The sequence below is a fragment of the Planococcus citri genome, chromosome 3 (assembly GCF_950023065.1).
Source record: "Planococcus citri chromosome 3, ihPlaCitr1.1, whole genome shotgun sequence".
NCBI classification, from domain to species: Eukaryota; Metazoa; Arthropoda; class Insecta; order Hemiptera; family Pseudococcidae; genus Planococcus; species Planococcus citri.
The window spans coordinates 37471620-37490188 of NC_088679.1; the positions used below are offsets into that span (position 1 = coordinate 37471620).

At 35.8% G+C, this 18569-nt stretch overlaps 2 protein-coding genes across 6 annotated transcripts in view; one reads left to right on the forward strand and one right to left on the reverse strand.

Moving 5' to 3' along the window:
- Window positions 1-18569, forward strand: part of LOC135838720 (mucin-5AC-like) — a 352792-nt gene that overhangs the window by 90493 nt on the left and 243730 nt on the right. For 2 of the 5 annotated variants that reach the window (XM_065354467.1, XM_065354466.1), the window contains exons 8-14: window positions 42-408; window positions 565-646; window positions 854-1380; window positions 2365-2514; window positions 2810-3004; window positions 3577-3735; window positions 3980-4574. In XM_065354467.1, the coding sequence (XP_065210539.1) occupies window positions 42-408; window positions 565-646; window positions 854-1380; window positions 2365-2514; window positions 2810-3004; window positions 3577-3735; window positions 3980-4195 (1696 nt within the window). In that variant the 3' untranslated portion in view covers window positions 4196-4574. Of the gene's footprint in view, window positions 1-41; window positions 409-564; window positions 647-853; window positions 1381-2364; window positions 2515-2809; window positions 3005-3576; window positions 3736-3979; window positions 4575-18569 lie in introns of those variants that run through there. The other 3 variants (XR_010557469.1, XM_065354468.1, XM_065354469.1) reach the window with 2 other exon arrangements.
- LOC135840914 (gamma-butyrobetaine dioxygenase-like) lies at window positions 7471-18444 on the reverse strand. Its single transcript, XM_065357668.1, has 7 exons — window positions 17969-18444; window positions 17644-17861; window positions 17406-17540; window positions 16328-16433; window positions 16017-16222; window positions 7837-8003; window positions 7471-7762 (listed from the first exon to the last, which is right to left on the reverse strand). The coding sequence occupies exons 1-7, from the start codon at window positions 18263-18265 to the stop codon at window positions 7617-7619; spliced, it is 1275 nt and encodes a 424-aa protein (XP_065213740.1). The 5' UTR covers window positions 18266-18444; the 3' UTR covers window positions 7471-7616.

Here is an 18569-nt window from a genome sequence, read left to right on the forward strand (position 1 = left end):
CAGTATCTTATGGTTGTTCAATGTTTGGTGTTGTTTCCCAGGTTTGATAGCGACTCAGATTCGGAAACTTTGAGCTTGACAGAAGAGATAGTCAACTTTTTGGATCCGCGAGTGGAAACCCGCAGGTTATCAGTTCCTGCGCCCAACGTGCAACGTTTTCATTCCACTCCGATAAATTCAAATGAGAGTTTGTCTAGCCTGCCGAACCAGAATCGATCGGTTTGTGGCAACTCACGCTGTCGCGACAACTGTTTCAAAAAACCAAGTTTTCAAGACTGTGGCGCGAACGTGAGTGCCGCTCTCCAACACCAATCATCGTCAAGTATCGCCGCAGTGGACGGATACGATTCATCATTACCATCCATTACTACTCTACTGCCAGAGTTTAAAATGCAGGCATTTTGTCAGGTGAGGTGAATTTTGGTTGCGAGTTTGTTCGATGAAAATATATATGCCTAATTACACGCGATATGTATAATAGCTTACCAGTATTTTAAAACAATGCACCGCTCACTCTTGTTTTTTTTCTCTTCTTCTGCTTCTTCTTGGTTTTGCTTTCTACAGGGATTCTCCGAGTCATCTATGTCGTACTACGATTTCACGGCGCAATCTTATAACGCTTATTCGCACGCTAATAGGACTGCTGGTAGGTTTTTTAATCGGGCCGCGGCCGCGCATGTCGCAGATACCTAATATGTACTTACATATCTACATACGTAATTGCAAATTTCGGTTGTAAGGATTTTACAGTACTTGTGTAAAATGCTTATACCTGTGTGTGTATGTACTTTACCATAATTTGATGGTGCGTTTGGTTTCTAATTTCATCTCGCCATTCGCTTATGTTTTGTAGACCCTACAGCCGCATTTGTATCGCCGCTGCCGTTGCCTAAGAGAACGCAACACTCGAATCCGCCATACGCCTTCGGTGGCGACCCATCGGTTTCGGACATGTCTCAATTTGCCGCCGCAGCCGCTGGTGCCGACTCAGCCGCCAAAGATCCGAATGTTTTCATGGGCTTTCCGTATAGGAGTATTTGCGGCACAAACAGTGGTCGATCGAACGATTCGAACGGTGTACTCGAATCATTTTCGCATTCTCATCTTGAACAGCCGCAGCCACAGACGCAGGCTGATTCTGCGCTTGATTTGTCCGTATCCTCTACCGAAATGGATGAGTCGCCAGTGTCTTTGAAATTCAACTCGCCGTTTGACGTATTTAACGAAGCGATAGAAGAGATGCGCAGATGTACGAGTAATGCAAATACTATCGAAACGCCGTCGTTGAATTACTTGCCATCTACAACGAACAATTCAGCCGCTGCCACTGCTACAACCACCACCACAACTACATGTGAAACGTGGTTACAACAGCAAACGGTGAGTATTGCTTTGAAATAGGTGAGTGTATTTATGTGAGCGGGTTCCCCTCTTCTTCTCCCTCTCCCTTTTGTTAAGCTCCATTTGGTACCTGCCAGACACGAGAATGGTACATATTTGGAAATAGTTCCGCAGATTCGGTTCTTTCTACGTATTTTGAACGTCCTGTATATATAGAGCTTTATGTCCTATAATACGATGGATCTGAAAAAATTCATGGTCTTCGATTTTGCTGAAATTGAAGTATGTTGGAAATTCTAGTTGAAATGACCCTTGAAAAAATTGCAGCCCTCTTGCCCCTGCGGTGAACGGTAGCTTCCCAAAATAGGATCATTTTGAAGAAAAAAAAACGCCATTTTTTAAAATTTAAAATCACCGGTCTCCATTTTTTCCGAAAACGAATAGCACTCATATGGTGCAATTTGAGATGACGAATCGAATGGCGTAATTGGTTTTTTTATTCGACCTCATGTGAAGGTAATTCCTAGAAATTGAATGAAAGCAATGAAGTGAAATTTTGTGGTTATTGACAATTTTTGAACTGAACGGTAGGTCAGGAAATTTTTTGAACTTTTATAAACTCAAGTTCGTGTCTTTCTTATTCTCTCGTAAAAAGTTTCATGTTTCACAGTATTCAAAAAAAAAATAGTCTTGTCGAAATTGCTGTGGATATTTCTCATTTAAATTAAATTACGAATTACGTTGAGCATTTAAAATAAATCATGTAGGAAAAAATGGGGACCGGTGATTTTTAATTCAAAACAGTGCCCCCCCCCCAAATGATCCTACTTTGAGAAGCCACAGTTTCACCGTAGTGGTACGTGGGGGCTGAAAATTTTTTAAGGTCATTTCAACACGAAATTTTCAACAAGCTTCAATTTCAGTGAAATCGTAGACTATGAATCTACCCTAAAGTACCTACGCATATAATTCTAGGTATACGTATTATGTATGCGCGTTTTTTTTCATATCCTGTCCTTGCAGGAGACTATCTCAGTTGAAGACGTCAACCGCGAATCGTTCGAAAACAAAATGTATGGGGCTGTTGAGAAAAATCACACGGGATTAATGGCGATTGAAAATCGGCCTTCGCTCGCGCTCGCGTCCACTTCCAGCACTCGTCACACCGATTCCGTACGTACTACATATATTTTACTCATAATTTCCGCCCGAGGCAAACGCTCGAGTTTTGTTGCTAGCTTTTTCGGTACTTGAAATTTTCCTATTCGAGAAAAACGCTTAAGTGAAATAAGATCGAGTATACTGCACTACATTTCCGCACTGTATGTTCACGAGTGACGGGGGCGTGTCGAGGGTTATTGAGTCTATTGCTATTTACCATCGAAAAATTGTCGAGAAAATTTTTTGAAAATTTACCTAGGTACCTACTACCTACCTAATAATTTCGACGTACATAATATACTTTCAGGAAACGAAGCACGAATCGCCTGTACCTTCGTATCGTCCGTGCAAGAATGAAATTTACGGGTGTAACGTTATTATGAATGACGGAGAATCGGCGCGACAGCACGAAAACCAATGTCTCCATCAAGTTGTCCATTGTCCTTCGGAGGAATGCAATTGGTGCGGTGTTATGAAAACGTTGACGGATCACATATACGTAGTAAGTACTCGTAGACGTTTTTCCAAGTACCTAGATCTAACCTATACTCGTATAAGTCGTATATTATTCGTTTTAAGTTTTACGTAGGTAGCTATTTGTTTTTCGGCTTGATCAATTTTCGCATCGCTTCGCGCGTTTTCTTTCGGTTTACCTACTCTGTGTACTGTCGATACGTATTTGCAATTTGCTGTTTCGTTCGTAAATTTTTTCGATTCAAAATCCAATCCCTACTGCGACAAAATGCGGCGTCTAATCGCGAGCTAATTGGTTGATGGGAAGGCAAGAAGGTATAACATAGCGCGTGCGTTGATGGAATAATAAAATGTCATAAGAAAGATCTCCGTTTCGTCAAATTCCTGCTTGAGGATGGCATTTTTCGCTTCTTCATAATTCAAACAGAAAGAAGAAAGGGAGGAATGCTTTTTTTGAGTAGAGAAATGTATCAACTGTGGAGGGCGGAGGGAGGGGTCTGGCTGCGCTGCGAGTGTGTTGTACATACGTACCTCTATCTACTTGTGCAAGTATGTGCATTGAATTGTGCATCTGGATGAGCAGTATGTTTTGTTTTACAGTCCCATAAGTCTGATCTACACATCAGTAACGATTTCGTATATGTAATGAATCAAAATGAAAGAGACGCGCCGTTTGCAACGTATTTTCAACTGCACGAAGGAACTATATTCGTCATCACGCTGCACATGAATCAGAAAAAATGCATCGTTACAATGCAGGTAAGATGAAAATACGTATTTACAATCTTGGCGAGGTTACTTTGCTAGATATCTTGTCCCATCCTGCATCGTCAGTCGGGTAACCGATTGCGATTCTAGGCGAGTATTCTTAGGTTGTCTTTGTCTTACAACATTAGTACTCCTACATACCTTCGATTAAGTACAATATCAATAATCAAAGGTACCTAGACCTACGTATTAATGCGTTAATGCGTTTGCTTGTTTTATTTGTCTGAATGAGCAGTACCTGCCCGAAATAGAAACCGCAGATTACAGAAATCAATGCGTCAAAGGTACGATTCAGCTGGTGTACTTTACCAGTAAAGTCGAAACGAAATGTTGGAAAGGTGTCGTGCGTCCGTATTTTGAAAATGACAAAAGCTTGTACAAGGAAAGTAATATTTTGCAAAGTGCGATCGGAAGTTCGAAAAATGTCGTAGTACGAGTTCTGATTGATTGAGGTGCTCGCAGGCGCGGATATATACCTTACCAATTACAACATCTACCTACGTATACTTTCAAATACATGTGGGCATTTATCTAATGACGGACGATCGATTTTTATTTTCTCCTATTGTTACGTTTTTTCATCAATGAAAAATTGTTAATTGACTTTACCTATTTTAAGAACGAAGCAAAAATTACCTGATAAGGTGCTCGCCTATTCTGAATAGGCTAAACGTGATCGTTACTGTTATAATTAATTACCCATCATTGTTGTCTTTTTAATCATTTAGTATCATTATTAAGTAGTAGTTACATACATCTTGTTATTATTATCGGATAACAGATATAGATGTCTGATTTTCTACTCGAATAAAACAAAATTCTGATTCTTAGATGACTTGTTCTATTACAAATATCATAGTATTGTATTTACGAGTGGGTAATTGGGTATACACTCATGCGTGAAGTTGCTTCTTACTCTGTAGTAACATGATGTACGTCTTGTAAGTATAAGTACTTACTTAGGACATCTGTACTATCGAGTTATTATTGTGTGCGTACTCGTACAATTACGTTGGCCTACAGGAATAGGTAGTATATATTTTCAACACTACTTACCCCGCGATGTTACCCTCACGTCTTTGCATCGTTCGAGAAACTGAACGTCATACTAGGTAGAATGGGGTAGAATATTCTACTGTTCTTTGTTCTTTAGCCTATCTTGTTCGCATATTTTTGCATATTTTGGTAGTTTTCTGTTCCTCTGAACCAGTCCTTTATTTCAAAAGTGAATTTTGTTCGATTTCTGTACCATTAAAAAAAAAACTTTTCGATTTAATTAATGAAACTGATGGTCTAGGGCTTACTTCAATGTTAGTCATTTCGTTTTTTAAATTTTTTTTTATGGGTTTCTCTAGAATTATTTATTAAATAGTTTACCAAATCCCACTATTAAGTTTTTGATGAAGCACGCATTGTAATAACTCGCCTACCTCGCCTAATGTTTCCTTATCTTTTATCAGTTACCGCTATAATTCCTATGACATGAATGGTGATCAGTATACGTACTTCTGGTAGCTTAAAAGGTATAATAATTCTCTCACAATAATAAGAAAATCGATCTAGCGTTTGTCTGTTATGAGTTGATCACTGAAATTGTGCCGGATTATTTTACAATATTTTTGGTTCATTGACCTTGAAAGTGACATGTCGTCGTGGTGAAGATTTGTTTGATGATTCCCGCATATGTGACAACAGTGAATACTATTCGATGTGTTTCTTCGTTTTGAATCTGTTGTCCAATATCACATTGTAGTGAATTGCACCAAGCCGAGCGATTACTTTACTCAATTTCCACTGTTCATAGTGTTCATTAATTCGAATGAGTACCTACTCTCTCCCTTACTTGAAAAAATCGCTCAACAGGAGTGTGAATTAAGGCTGGGGTGGTGAGCATAAAGTATCACGTTCAATGCGCAACATTCCACAGGTGATTTACCATTATTGAGCAAAGTCGCTTGATGTTGAAAAATAATTTTTCATTAATTCAATTTTGTGTGACAGAATTGTAACAAAGCAATCTAACTAGGTGTTCTATGAAAAATTTATAGAACTGAAGTCGTAGTGAATAAACTTTCCAACCACCTATAAACGATTTATTTTTTCCATCAATACATAGTTTTTCGTTTTTTCTCAAAAAAACAAAAACCTTACCTATGATACAGATAAAATCATAAACTTTCAAGTTTCTGAAAATCTTAAATTTTCATAAAGTTTCTGTTTTTTGAGAAAACCGGAAAAATTGCATTCTGATGAAAAATGAATCGTGTAAAGGTTGTTGGAAATTTTATTCTCTACAACTTTGGTTGTATGCATTTTTCACTCAGAACACTTCGTTTTACCTCTAGATTGATTTGTCATTACAATTCTGTCAAACAAAATTGAAATAATGAAAAACTGAATGAATGAGCGCACTCGTAATTGACTGGGCCACCCTTTGAAGAATTCAGACAAGTTTTTAACGCATATTTTATCGTTCGAATAAATTGTTCGGATTGACCATTTGTAGCTGGGTTGCCGGGGGCAATAAATTTCTGGCGAATTCCTAAATTCTGCCGTAATTGTTGGAATTTAAAGCTTTTTGAAATTTGTGGTATGGTATTATCGTATTATCGGATAGATACCAAGATTTCAGGAATTTGCTGAAGTTGGGTCAGTTCGGGAAAGGTAATGGTAATGGCCTTGAAAGGATCAGGTGTAGTCCACGTGTACCCTTTTAAAACTCGAATGGGTGTCTTCCCCAATGGTGATTTCAAATTTGGGATGGTAATTTTCTGATTGGGTGCACTAGAAGTGCGTCCTCGGACGAGTTTTTTGATTTCAGAGCCAATTTGTGGTTTTATTTGTACAATACCGGCATGGGTAGAATATAGCGTTCTTCCAAAACATGCCGATGTAATGAAGTTTGAATAGAAATTATTGCCTCAGAAGATAACACCTTGGTCTTGGTTTAGAGAATAAAGCAGATAGTTTGTGTCCTGTTTAAGTTGCTGTAGTAGCGATTTTAATTTGCTACCAGCTGTCTGCTGTCATTTCCCGAGCTATAATATTATAATTTACTAGGACAGATGAAATACTATTGATTGTGTCTAGTTCGATGAGATCATTCTCAATACTGAGAATTTGTTTAATGCCTGGACTTCTTGTGATAGCGGAACGTGAAAGATAATGAGCGTTCTGATGAAACTTGGCGGCAAGGTGTTTGATTGAATATTCGAAACCTATTAGAAATTACAATTTTCATCTGCGGCAGTACTTAGAAATTTTTAAAATTCAGTTTCGTGAAACGGTTTACTCATAAACGAAAGTTTTGTGTACTGACCTATGTCTACTTCATAGTTCATACCTACTTCAATAATTTTATCGCGTATCAATCATTGAGTGAGTTGCCCATATAATACAGAAGGCTTCTGTTTTTTTGACAGTTCGGTAAAATAACTGAGAAGTACATTTTGCGATGTGTAAGTGGGTCGAAAGTGCCGGGAGTTGAGACAGCTTCTCGCCCCGCATATATGTAGTAGGAGCGAAAGCGTGTACTTTCTTATAATGAATAAGTAATGTAAATAAGATAACCGTGCTGTGACCCATTGGGGGTTATTATTTCATTTTTTTTAGTGACTCAAATTTTCAGTTGATGTGATCGATCTAGACATCTAGACAGATTTCTTTCTCAACACTCGCGTGATTGTGAGAGAAAATCGAATGAGTGTCAGTATAAAAAAATTGGAAAAAAGAGGAATTGAAATTTTTTTAAAAAAACAAAACAAAAATCACAACATACAAAATCAAATATTACATATTAGAGGACGGACCTTTATATATGCGTTATTTACAAGAAAATTGAGATAAATTACAAAGAGTAGTCAGTAGCTGTATCAAGAGCTTTTCAACTTGGTACGTAATACTCGTATTTTGGAATCGACTATATCGGCATCTAAATACCCTCCGATTAAACATCTCTTCGAGGTGAAAGCTCCTCTGCCGTGCAGTACCCGTAAATTGTCAAAAGTTAGCATGTCTCCTACGAACGTGAGAGATAGGTCAATATTTATTCAAGTACATACTCAAAAAAAAATTGAAAAATTGCAAACTCACCCTGCTGCATTTTCAACTTGACTAAATTTTTTTGTAGTAAAGCTAAATGAATAAACCAGTTCATGGCATCGTACCATCGGTTGGCCTGCTCCACTGATGTATTGAGTCGCGAGTCTCGTTGATGTTGACTGAAATTCAGTCTGACAACACTGCCTTCAGAATCTAGACTGCAATCACCCGAAAAAAAAAAACAAACTTCAGTTTATGAAATGCCCAAAAAAAGAAGTGAAGCTAATACTCTAACTTAAGGGGACTGGGAGATTTTTTGGCATTTTTTTGACATTTTTTAATATCCCATTTTTGAAAATGTTTTGACCTGTAATAGAGCTCCATGTCAGAAAAATTTGATGATATGCAAAATTGTAGTAGGAAAAATTCATTTTTTTTTGAGCAGTGGACAGTAATTTTTTGAGACTTTGAGCCTTCGAAAAAAAAGTTTTTCTGTTTTTAGAATCAATTATCCCAATTTTGGATAAGGTTCAACTTCTTTGTAGAAATTATTTATGATTTCTGTTTGAAAAGTGGTATTTTCAATAGGAAATTCAAGTTTTTGAAAAATGGAGAAAAAATTGTTTTTTCAAATTTTGAACACTCACAAAGGTACAATTTCCTACTAGCGTTGTTCGCAAATTTTCACATAATTTTTATCAGATATTCTGCAGTTGAGAACACAACTTTCATGGAGGCAATACAGAAAAAATCCGCGCCACATGCTTATATATTTGAAATTTACACAAAATATAATCAATATTGAACACAAATTTTGAGAATTTGAAAACGTTAGGCTACCAATAAAAGAAAATCCCTTTCTCCGAATTTAGAGGAGACATTGATCTCCATAATGCTTCAAAGAGAATTGAATTTGGTGGGATAGTTTTTGAGAAATCTGTACCTGAAGTCAAAAAAACAAAGTTTTCAGGATGCTCAAAAGAAAGATGAGAAATAGTGAATTGCAGCACTGTGATTACTGAAGCAGTGATTATCCCATCTTAATGCAGATAACTATCATAGAAAATGAAATCTCAAACATTTTTAGCAAGAGTCCAAATTTGTAATAGGAAAACCACAGTTTCACTATGTTGAACCACAATGATGAAAGAAGTCAAATTGCCTATTGAAAAAATGCATAAATAATTTAAACAAACTGAAAATTCCAAATAGTGTGATCAAATAATTCAAAATCTGAGGTAATGCCTTTAAGACTATACACTCTTTGATAAGCTGTCCCACATTATCATTTGATATGTTACCACTCTTCTAATGAAAATATGTGTCATTAACAACCTACAGCACAACATTATCATACAAAGTGATTATCTCAAAAACTATTTCATGTTGAGATTTTTCTTCAAAATTTGAAGTAATGTACTCCTCTAGTCCACGATCTGTGTAGGCACCCTTCTACCTGTATCCATGAGATACTGATGATAACTAGTTTGTGAACATGTTGGATAGTAGCAAAACCAGCACCTATTAGAAATATTATCACGAAATTTCAATTATCCCAGAACAATTTTTTACCCACACAAATAATGCAAGATATGAGGGAAAACCACCAAAGATGCACCCACATCAATAGGATGACCTACATTTTCATTTCACATCTTACAACCACATATCATAAAATGGGCATCAGTCACATCCTATTGACAAACATTTCTGAACAACTACGTTACCTCATGAAATGCTTCATTTGAACATTGTTCTCAAAATTTGAGGTAATCAGAATATTTTATGTACAACCTTCGCAGGAGGACAACCACAGGCAGGGTTGATGGAGGAAAAAGCTCAACAATTGGGATATGACGAATTTGACAATTCCCTACTGAATAAAATCAACAACTGTCCTGCTTACCCAACCAAAAATATTTTGATCTCTTGCATGTTCAATATTAGGGGTAACCCATATTATTCATGAATAATTTCAATAGGTCCGAATTCGAATTGCCTTGACTTGTGTTTGCAAAATCCACAAAGTTGGAAAATATTCATATTTCATTGATCCTACTATCTTTACTCACACATACCATAGCTTATCCACCCAAAATTTGAGAAATTGTCAAAATCATCGAAAATTGGGATAATGAGAATACTTCATTTTTAATTTCAGTAGGGCTTCTGGAGCCAGTACTTATTGATGTGGAAAAAAGCTCAAAAATTTGGATTTGATGATTCCCTACTGAATAAATTCATCAACCACACTGCTTACTCAACCAAAAATATTTTGATCTCTCCCATGTTCAATATTAGGGGTAACCCATGATTCATGAGTACTTTCAATAGGTCCCATTTTAAATTGCCATGACTTGTGTTTACAAAATTCATAAAGTTTGAAAATATTCATATTTCATTGACCCTACTATCTTTACTCAATTACACCATTGCTTATCCTCTCAAAATTTGAGAAATTGTCAAAATCATCAAAAATTAGGATAATGAGAATACTTCATTTGCAATTTCAGTAGGAGGGCATCTGGAGCCAGTATTGATGTGGAAAAAGCTCAAAAATTTGGATTTGATGATTCCCTACTGAATAAATTCATCAACCGCACTGCTTACCCAACCAAAAATATTTTGATCTCTCCCATGTTCAATATTTGGGGTAACCCATATTATTCATCAATAATTTCAATAGGTCCCCCTTTGAATGGCCTAGACTTGTGTTTGCATAATTCAAAAAGTTTGAAAATATTCATGTTTCACTGATCCTACTATCCTTACTCAATTACACCATTGCTTATCCTCTCAAAATTTGAGAAATTGTCAAAATCATCAAAAATTGGGATAATGAGAATACTTCATTTTTAATTTCAGTTGGGCTTCTGGAGCCAGTACTTATTGATGTGGAAAAAAGCTCAAAAATTTGGATTTGATGATTCCCTACTGAATAAATTCATCAACCGCACTGCTTACCCAACCAAAAATATTTTGATCTCTCCCATGTTCAATATTTGGGGTAACCCATATTATTCATCAATAATTTCAATAGATCTCATTTTGAATTGCCTGGACTTGTGTTTACAAAATTCAAATAGTTTGAAAATATTCATATTTCATTGACCCTACTATCTTTACTCACTTAAACCATTGCTTATCCTCTCAAAATTTGAGAAATTGTCAAAATCATCAAAAATTAGGATAATGAGAATACTTCATTTGCAATTTCAGTAGGAGGGCATCTGGAGCCAGTATTGATGTGGAAAAGCTCAAAAATTTGGATTTGATGATTCCCTACTGAATAAATTCATCAACCGCACTGCTTACCCAACCAAAAATATTTTGATCTCTCCCATGTTCAATATTTGGGGTAACCCATATTATTCATCAATAATTTCAATAGATCTCATTTTGAATTGCCTGGACTTGTGTTTACAAAATTCAAATAGTTTGAAAATATTCATATTTCATTGACCCTACTATCTTTACTCACTTACACCATTGCTTATCCTCACAAAATTTGAGAAATTGTCAAAATCATCAAAAATTAGGATAATGAGAATACTTCATTTGCAATTTCAGTAGGAGGGCATCTGGAGCCAGTATTGATGTGGAAAAGCTCAAAAATTTGGATTTGATGATTCCCTACTGAATAAATTCATCAACCGCACTGCTTACCCAACCAAAAATATTTTGATCTCTCCCATGTTCAATATTTGAGGTAACCCATATTATTCATCAATAATTTCAATAGATCTCATTTTGAATTGCCTGGACTTGTGTTTACAAAATTCAAATAGTTTGAAAATATTCATATTTCATTGACCCTACTATCTTTACTCACTTACACCATTGCTTATCCTCTCAAAATTTGAGAAATTGTCAAAATCATCAAAAATTGGGATAATGAGAATACTTCATTTGCAATTTCAGTAGGGCTTCTGGAGCCAGTACTTATTGATGTGGAAAAAAGCTCAAAAATTTGGATTTGATGATTCTCTACTGAATAAATTCATCAACCGCACTGCTTACCCAACCAAAAATATTTTGATCTCTCCCATGTTCAATATTTGGGGTAACCCATATTATTCATCAATAATTTCAATAGATCTCATTTTGAATTGCATGGACTTGTGTTTACAAAATTCAAAAAATTTGAAAATATTCATGTTTCATTGATCCTATCCTACTGTCCTTACTCACTTACACCATTGCTTATCCTCTCAAAATTTGAGAAATTGTCAAAATCATCAAAAATTATGATAATGAGAATACTTCATTTGCAATTTCAATAGGATAGCATCTGGAGCCAGTATTGATTTGGAAATAAGCTCAAAAATTTGGATTTGATGATTCCCTACTGAATAAATTCATCAACCGCACTGCTTACCCAACCAAAAATATTTTGATCTCTCCCAAGTTCAATATTAGTGGTAACCCATGTTATTCATGAGTACTTTCAATAGGTCTCATTTTGAAATGCCTTGACTTGTGTTTGCATTATTCAAAAAGTTTGAAAATATTCATGTTTCATTGATCCTATCCTACTATCCTTACTCACTTACAACATTGCTTATCCTCTCAAAATTTGAGAAATTGTCAAAATCATCAAAAATTAGGATAATGAGAATACTTCATTTGCAATTTCAGTAGGAGGGCATCTGGAGCCAGTATTGATGTGGAAAAAGCTCAAAAATTTGGATTTGATGATTCCCTACTGAATAAATTCATCAACCGCACTGCTTACCCAACCAAAAATATTTTGATCTCACCCATGTTCAATATTTGGGGTAACCCATATTATTCATCAATAATTTCAATAGGTCCCTCTTTGAATGGCCTAGACTTTTGTTTGCATAATTCAAAAAGTTTGAAAATATTCATGTTTCACTGATCCTACTATCCTTACTCAATTACACCATTGCTTATCCTCTCAAAATTTAAGAAATTGTCAAAATCATCAAAAATTGGGATAATGAGAATACTTCATTTTTAATTTCAGTTGGGCTTCTGGAGCCAGTACTTATTGATGTGGAAAAAAGCTCAAAAATTTGGATTTGATGATTCCCTACTGAATAAATTCATCAACCGCACTGCTTACCCAACCAAAAATATTTTGATCTCTCCCATGTTCAATATTTGGGGTAACCCATATTATTCATCAATAATTTCAATAGGTCCCCCTTTGAATGGCCTAGACTTGTGTTTGCATAATTCAAAAAGTTTGAAAACATTCATATATCATTGATCCTACTATCTTTACTCACACACACCATTGCTTATCCTCACAAAGTTTGAGAAATTGTCAAAATCATCAAAAATTAGGATAATGAGAATACTTCATTTTTAATTTCAGTTGGGCTTCTGGAGCCAGTACTTATTGATGTGGAAAAAAGCTCAAAAATTTGGATTTGATGATTCCCTACTGAATAAATTCATCAACCGCACTGCTTACCCAACCAAAAATATTTTGATCTCTCCCATGTTCAATATTTGGGGTAACCCATATTATTCATCAATAATTTCAATAGATCTCATTTTGAATTGCCTGGACTTGTGTTTACAAAATTCAAAAAGTTTGAAAACATTCATATATCATTGATCCTACTATCTTTACTCACACACACCATTGCTTATCCTCACAAAGTTTGAGAAATTGTCAAAATCATCAAAAATTAGGATAATGAGAATACTTCATTTTTAATTTCAGTTGGGCTTCTGGAGCCAGTACTTATTGATGTGGAAAAAAGCTCAAAAATTTGGATTTGATGATTCCCTACTGAATAAATTCATCAACCGCACTGCTTACCCAACCAAAAATATTTTGATCTCTCCCATGTTCAATATTTGAGGTAACCCATATTATTCATCAATAATTTCAATAGATCTCATTTTGAATTGCCTGGACTTGTGTTTACAAAATTCAAATAGTTTGAAAATATTCATATTTCATTGACCCTACTATCTTTACTCACTTACACCATTGCTTATCCTCTCAAAATTTGAGAAATTGTCAAAATCATCAAAAATTGGGATAATGAGAATACTTCATTTGCAATTTCAGTAGGGCTTCTGGAGCCAGTACTTATTGATGTGGAAAAAAGCTCAAAAATTTGGATTTGATGATTCTCTACTGAATAAATTCATCAACCGCACTGCTTACCCAACCAAAAATATTTTGATCTCTCCCATGTTCAATATTTGGGGTAACCCATATTATTCATCAATAATTTCAATAGATCTCATTTTGAATTGCCTGGACTTGTGTTTACAAAATTCAAAAAGTTTGAAAACATTCATATATCATTGATCCTACTATCTTTACTCACACACACCATTGCTTATCCTCACAAAGTTTGAGAAATTGTCAAAATCATCAAAAATTAGGATAATGAGAATACTTCATTTTTAATTTCAGTTGGGCTTCTGGAGCCAGTACTTATTGATGTGGAAAAAAGCTCAAAAATTTGGATTTGATGATTCCCTACTGAATAAATTCATCAACCGCACTGCTTACCCAACCAAAAATATTTTGATCTCTCCCATGTTCAATATTTGGGGTAACCCATATTATTCATCAATAATTTCAATAGATCTCATTTTGAATTGCCTGGACTTGTGTTTACAAAATTCAAAAAGTTTGAAAACATTCATATATCATTGATCCTACTATCTTTACTCACACACACCATTGCTTATCCTCACAAAGTTTGAGAAATTGTCAAAATCATCAAAAATTAGGATAATGAGAATACTTCATTTTTAATTTCAGTTGGGCTTCTGGAGCCAGTACTTATTGATGTGGAAAAAAGCTCAAAAATTTGGATTTGATGATTCCCTACTGAATAAATTCATCAACCGCACTGCTTACCCAACCAAAAATATTTTGATCTCTCCCATGTTCAATATTTGGGGTAACCCATATTATTCATCAATAATTTCAATAGATCTCATTTTGAATTGCCTGGACTTGTGTTTACAAAATTCAAAAAGTTTGAAAACATTCATATATCATTGATCCTACTATCTTTACTCACACACACCATTGCTTATCCTCACAAAATTTGAGAAATTGTCAAAATCATCAAAAATTAGGATAATGAGAATAGTTCATTTCCAATTTCAGTAGGAGGGCATCTGGAGCCAGTATTGATGTGGAAAAAAGCTTAAAAATTTGGATTTGATGATTCCCTACTGAATAAATTCATCAACCGCACTGCTTACTCAACCAAAAATATTTTGATCTCACCCATGTTCAATATTTGGGGTATCCCATATTATTCATCAATAATTTCAATGGGTCCCATTTTGAATTGCCTAGACTTGTGTTTGCATAATTCAAAAAGTTTGAAAGTATTCATGTTTCATTGATCCTACTATCCTTACTCACACAAATCTAGATATCATTCCAATCCTGCTGCTGTAATATTTCAATTCTGGGCTTAGTTTAGGAATTTATATTTTATGAATCAAACAAATATTTTTTAAAGTTAAATGATCTGGTGTATGGAGTGCTATGTGTTGAGGTACCATACACAATGAATACATTTTGAGCACCCTACTGTTTTAACCCACGTTAATCTTGCATTACCTCAAATTTTAGTCGTTCTACAAGAAATAATTCATGAGACAGGGTAATGAAATTGTCTTGTTTGTTTTCTCAGTAGGTTTTTTATTTCTGTTTTTGACTTGAATTTCTGCCGGAGGTCTCCCCAATATGACTCTTTTTCCTATTACATTTTTGACTTTTTTTCAGTTTTGTGACCGAATTTGTGTGCAGGAGGTCTTGTAGTTGCCTAATATTGGGTAATTGAAAACATCATTTTTGGGTCGAAAAATGTCAAAAAATCTCCCAGTCCCCTTAAGCATGACTTGTCCACAAATACGGAGTACCTTTTTTCCTATACCTAAACAAATTAATTTTTCCGCCCCCCCTGCGGCCCTCTCCCTCAAAAAATGAATGAAATAGAACAAATCAAACGTACAAAATTTGAGTACACTGCATATCTAGATGTAGGTACTCGTATACCCACTGAATTTGACTTAGCAAACATTTTAGCAGTTGCATACCTATGGTAAAGTGCACGTATTTATCAATAAATAAGACATCGTCATAACCGAATGTTGCCCATTTAGGATCTTTTTTTTTTACAATTTTTACCGGCTTCTGTTCGTTCTCCTCCTAATACGAGCATTACCAGCAATCATACGAAACATTTGTTTTATTCGAATTTTACACTTACCATATGACCGGAGCACGATGAATATGATGCATTTGTTGTTGATCGTGTTGAGAAATGTCAGTCCATTCGACTATGGTGTTGACTAACGCATCGTACATTTCACTATCGTAATTCTTCATCTGTTTGCACAACTCAAAACCATCCACTAGATGATTTTCACCTTCGTTCTGATTCGCCGATTGTACTACGTAATGTAAAATGACAAACTGCAAAAAGTGCAGACGAGAACCTTAGTCATTATAACTAACGAGCTGCATATTTCATATGTAACCGATGCAACATCTTTATTCTAGATACCAATATTTACTTACACTAGGGCAATATTCGTAGTAGGGTAAATCTACGTGCAATTCTAAAGGTGTTGAACGGTACGCGGCGTTCGTAGAGTGTTCATCCGCTTCTACGCGAAATAATTTGCTTTCAACATAACAATTGTAAAATGATTATTGTAGCTGATACCCCTTAAAATTTTCTTTTATATTCGTATAGGAAACTATAATAGTATATTACACCATAAGGGGCGAAAGTGGACGTTTTAACGACGAGTATTGTTCACTGAGCGAGCCGAAGGCGAGTGAAGTGGACGAGTTTACTGAACGAACCGAAGGTGAGAGAAGTAACTGCTACCGAACGAGCGAAGCGAGTGAGGTAGCAAAAGTTTGCTGATCGAGCCGAAGGCGAGTGAAGCAAAATTTACTCGTCGTTAAAAAGTTCACTCTCACACCTTATAATGTAAGATATTTTACATTACGAATTATAAGAAAGTATACGCATTCGTCGCTGCTAGTATGTGGGGACCATGGTATTCAGTTGAGTCTTGAGTCTCTGCAGAATGCAGAGTATAATATTGTGCAAGTTATTAATTTTAATTACATGGGTAATGAAATATGTAAGATAAATAAATCGTTATTCAAACAAAATTCGAACAAACACAGCACATGCACATGACGAAAGAACTGACCATAACCACACACTTTTGACTTCACAAACAACAAAATAATTCAATGCTTGATTAACGCAAAACCCAGAAAAATCTCATAACAATGTGTTACTCATGTAAGCCTACTCGCGTTTGTTATCTTTTCGATAGGTTTCGGCTTGTGTTTGGTTAACGCGGGTGGAAAACTTCTGTACGTGTTTAGTTGACGCGGGTCGAAAGTGCCGGGATGAAAAGAGGGCTTTTCGCCCCGCATAGAAGGGGCGAAAGTGTGTACTTTCTTATCATGAGTAATGTAAAAATTTTTTCTCCTAATAGTTTGCCTTGAAATATCCCAAAAATTGGAGAATTACCCCCTTATGAATGCGGAAATACCGATTACCCATGCCATACCTGATAATTATGATGTATCAATATCAATATAGGTACTCAAGCAATGCATTTCGACCTACCCGTAGGTTGTTCTTTTGATAAAGCCGACTCGACGAGATAATTCTTCGATTAAATGTTCATCTTGACCAGCTCGTTCGATGATTGCTATTCCTTTTTCTTTTAACGTTACCAGCCAATTCAATAACTCGTTATCACTGGGAGATGAAAAAAATACCAGGAAAAGCTCCATAAGAGATTGAAAAACATATTATGGACCCTTGTACTTATTGTGGTATCTACGTATTCAACAATACTTACTTCTGTAAAAGTGTTTCGAATGAGAAACGACGTATAATTTGAGCAAAATTATTCGCGTTCCAAGTGATCTTATCGAATTTGAAATCATCCCGTAGTCGAGCATTTTGATCGTCCTCATCAAAATTATTTTTTTTCAACCACTCCAAGGTATAAACGCTGCGATGTTTGTCTGGCCAGTTCACACTAACGCTCGTTCGTCCATCCTCTTCTTTAAAACACTGTCAAAAACCCCCAACAATCATCGAGTAAAATTCTCATGATTTTTAACTACCTAAATCATCTCAGCGAGTCTTATTCCAACAAAACTGAAAAACTTAGTAAGTACCTCAATAGCGCTAGGAAGGATACGAGCTGTGAATTTGGCCAACGGTATTATCCTGGAATGCAGCGAAGCACTGAAGCATTCGCTACACTGGCAATTATCTCTCAGCCAGGCTGAAGGGAATTGCAAAATCTCACCGCTCGATTGACGTCGCAGTACGATCGACCGATTTTCTTCGCAAACGCTCGCCTTCCAAAAATACCTTTTCCACGGTATTCTTACGCGTATCCTTTTGTACGATGAGGTGGTGGCAGTCACCATCATTCCGACACTTTTCCTAACGTACGAAGACGAATACATCGCGACGACGTAACACAACAACAGGTTGACCAATAACTACCTGATGATGGTCTCACACACACAGTCTACTGATAACTGACTACTGCCGACTAGTGACTATTAGCAATACGTTAATAATTATCGTCTCAAACGTAAACAAATAACACCTCGCTACGTCGCGTTGCACCGCTCGCCGCAAGACGCACTGATTTAAAAATACACGCCGCCTGCCTTGCAATCAATTTATGTAATATCTTATCGCGGCGACTTGTGCTTTGTGTACATGACCAGCTAATCGATGTGAGTAATTGTATATGACGATTGA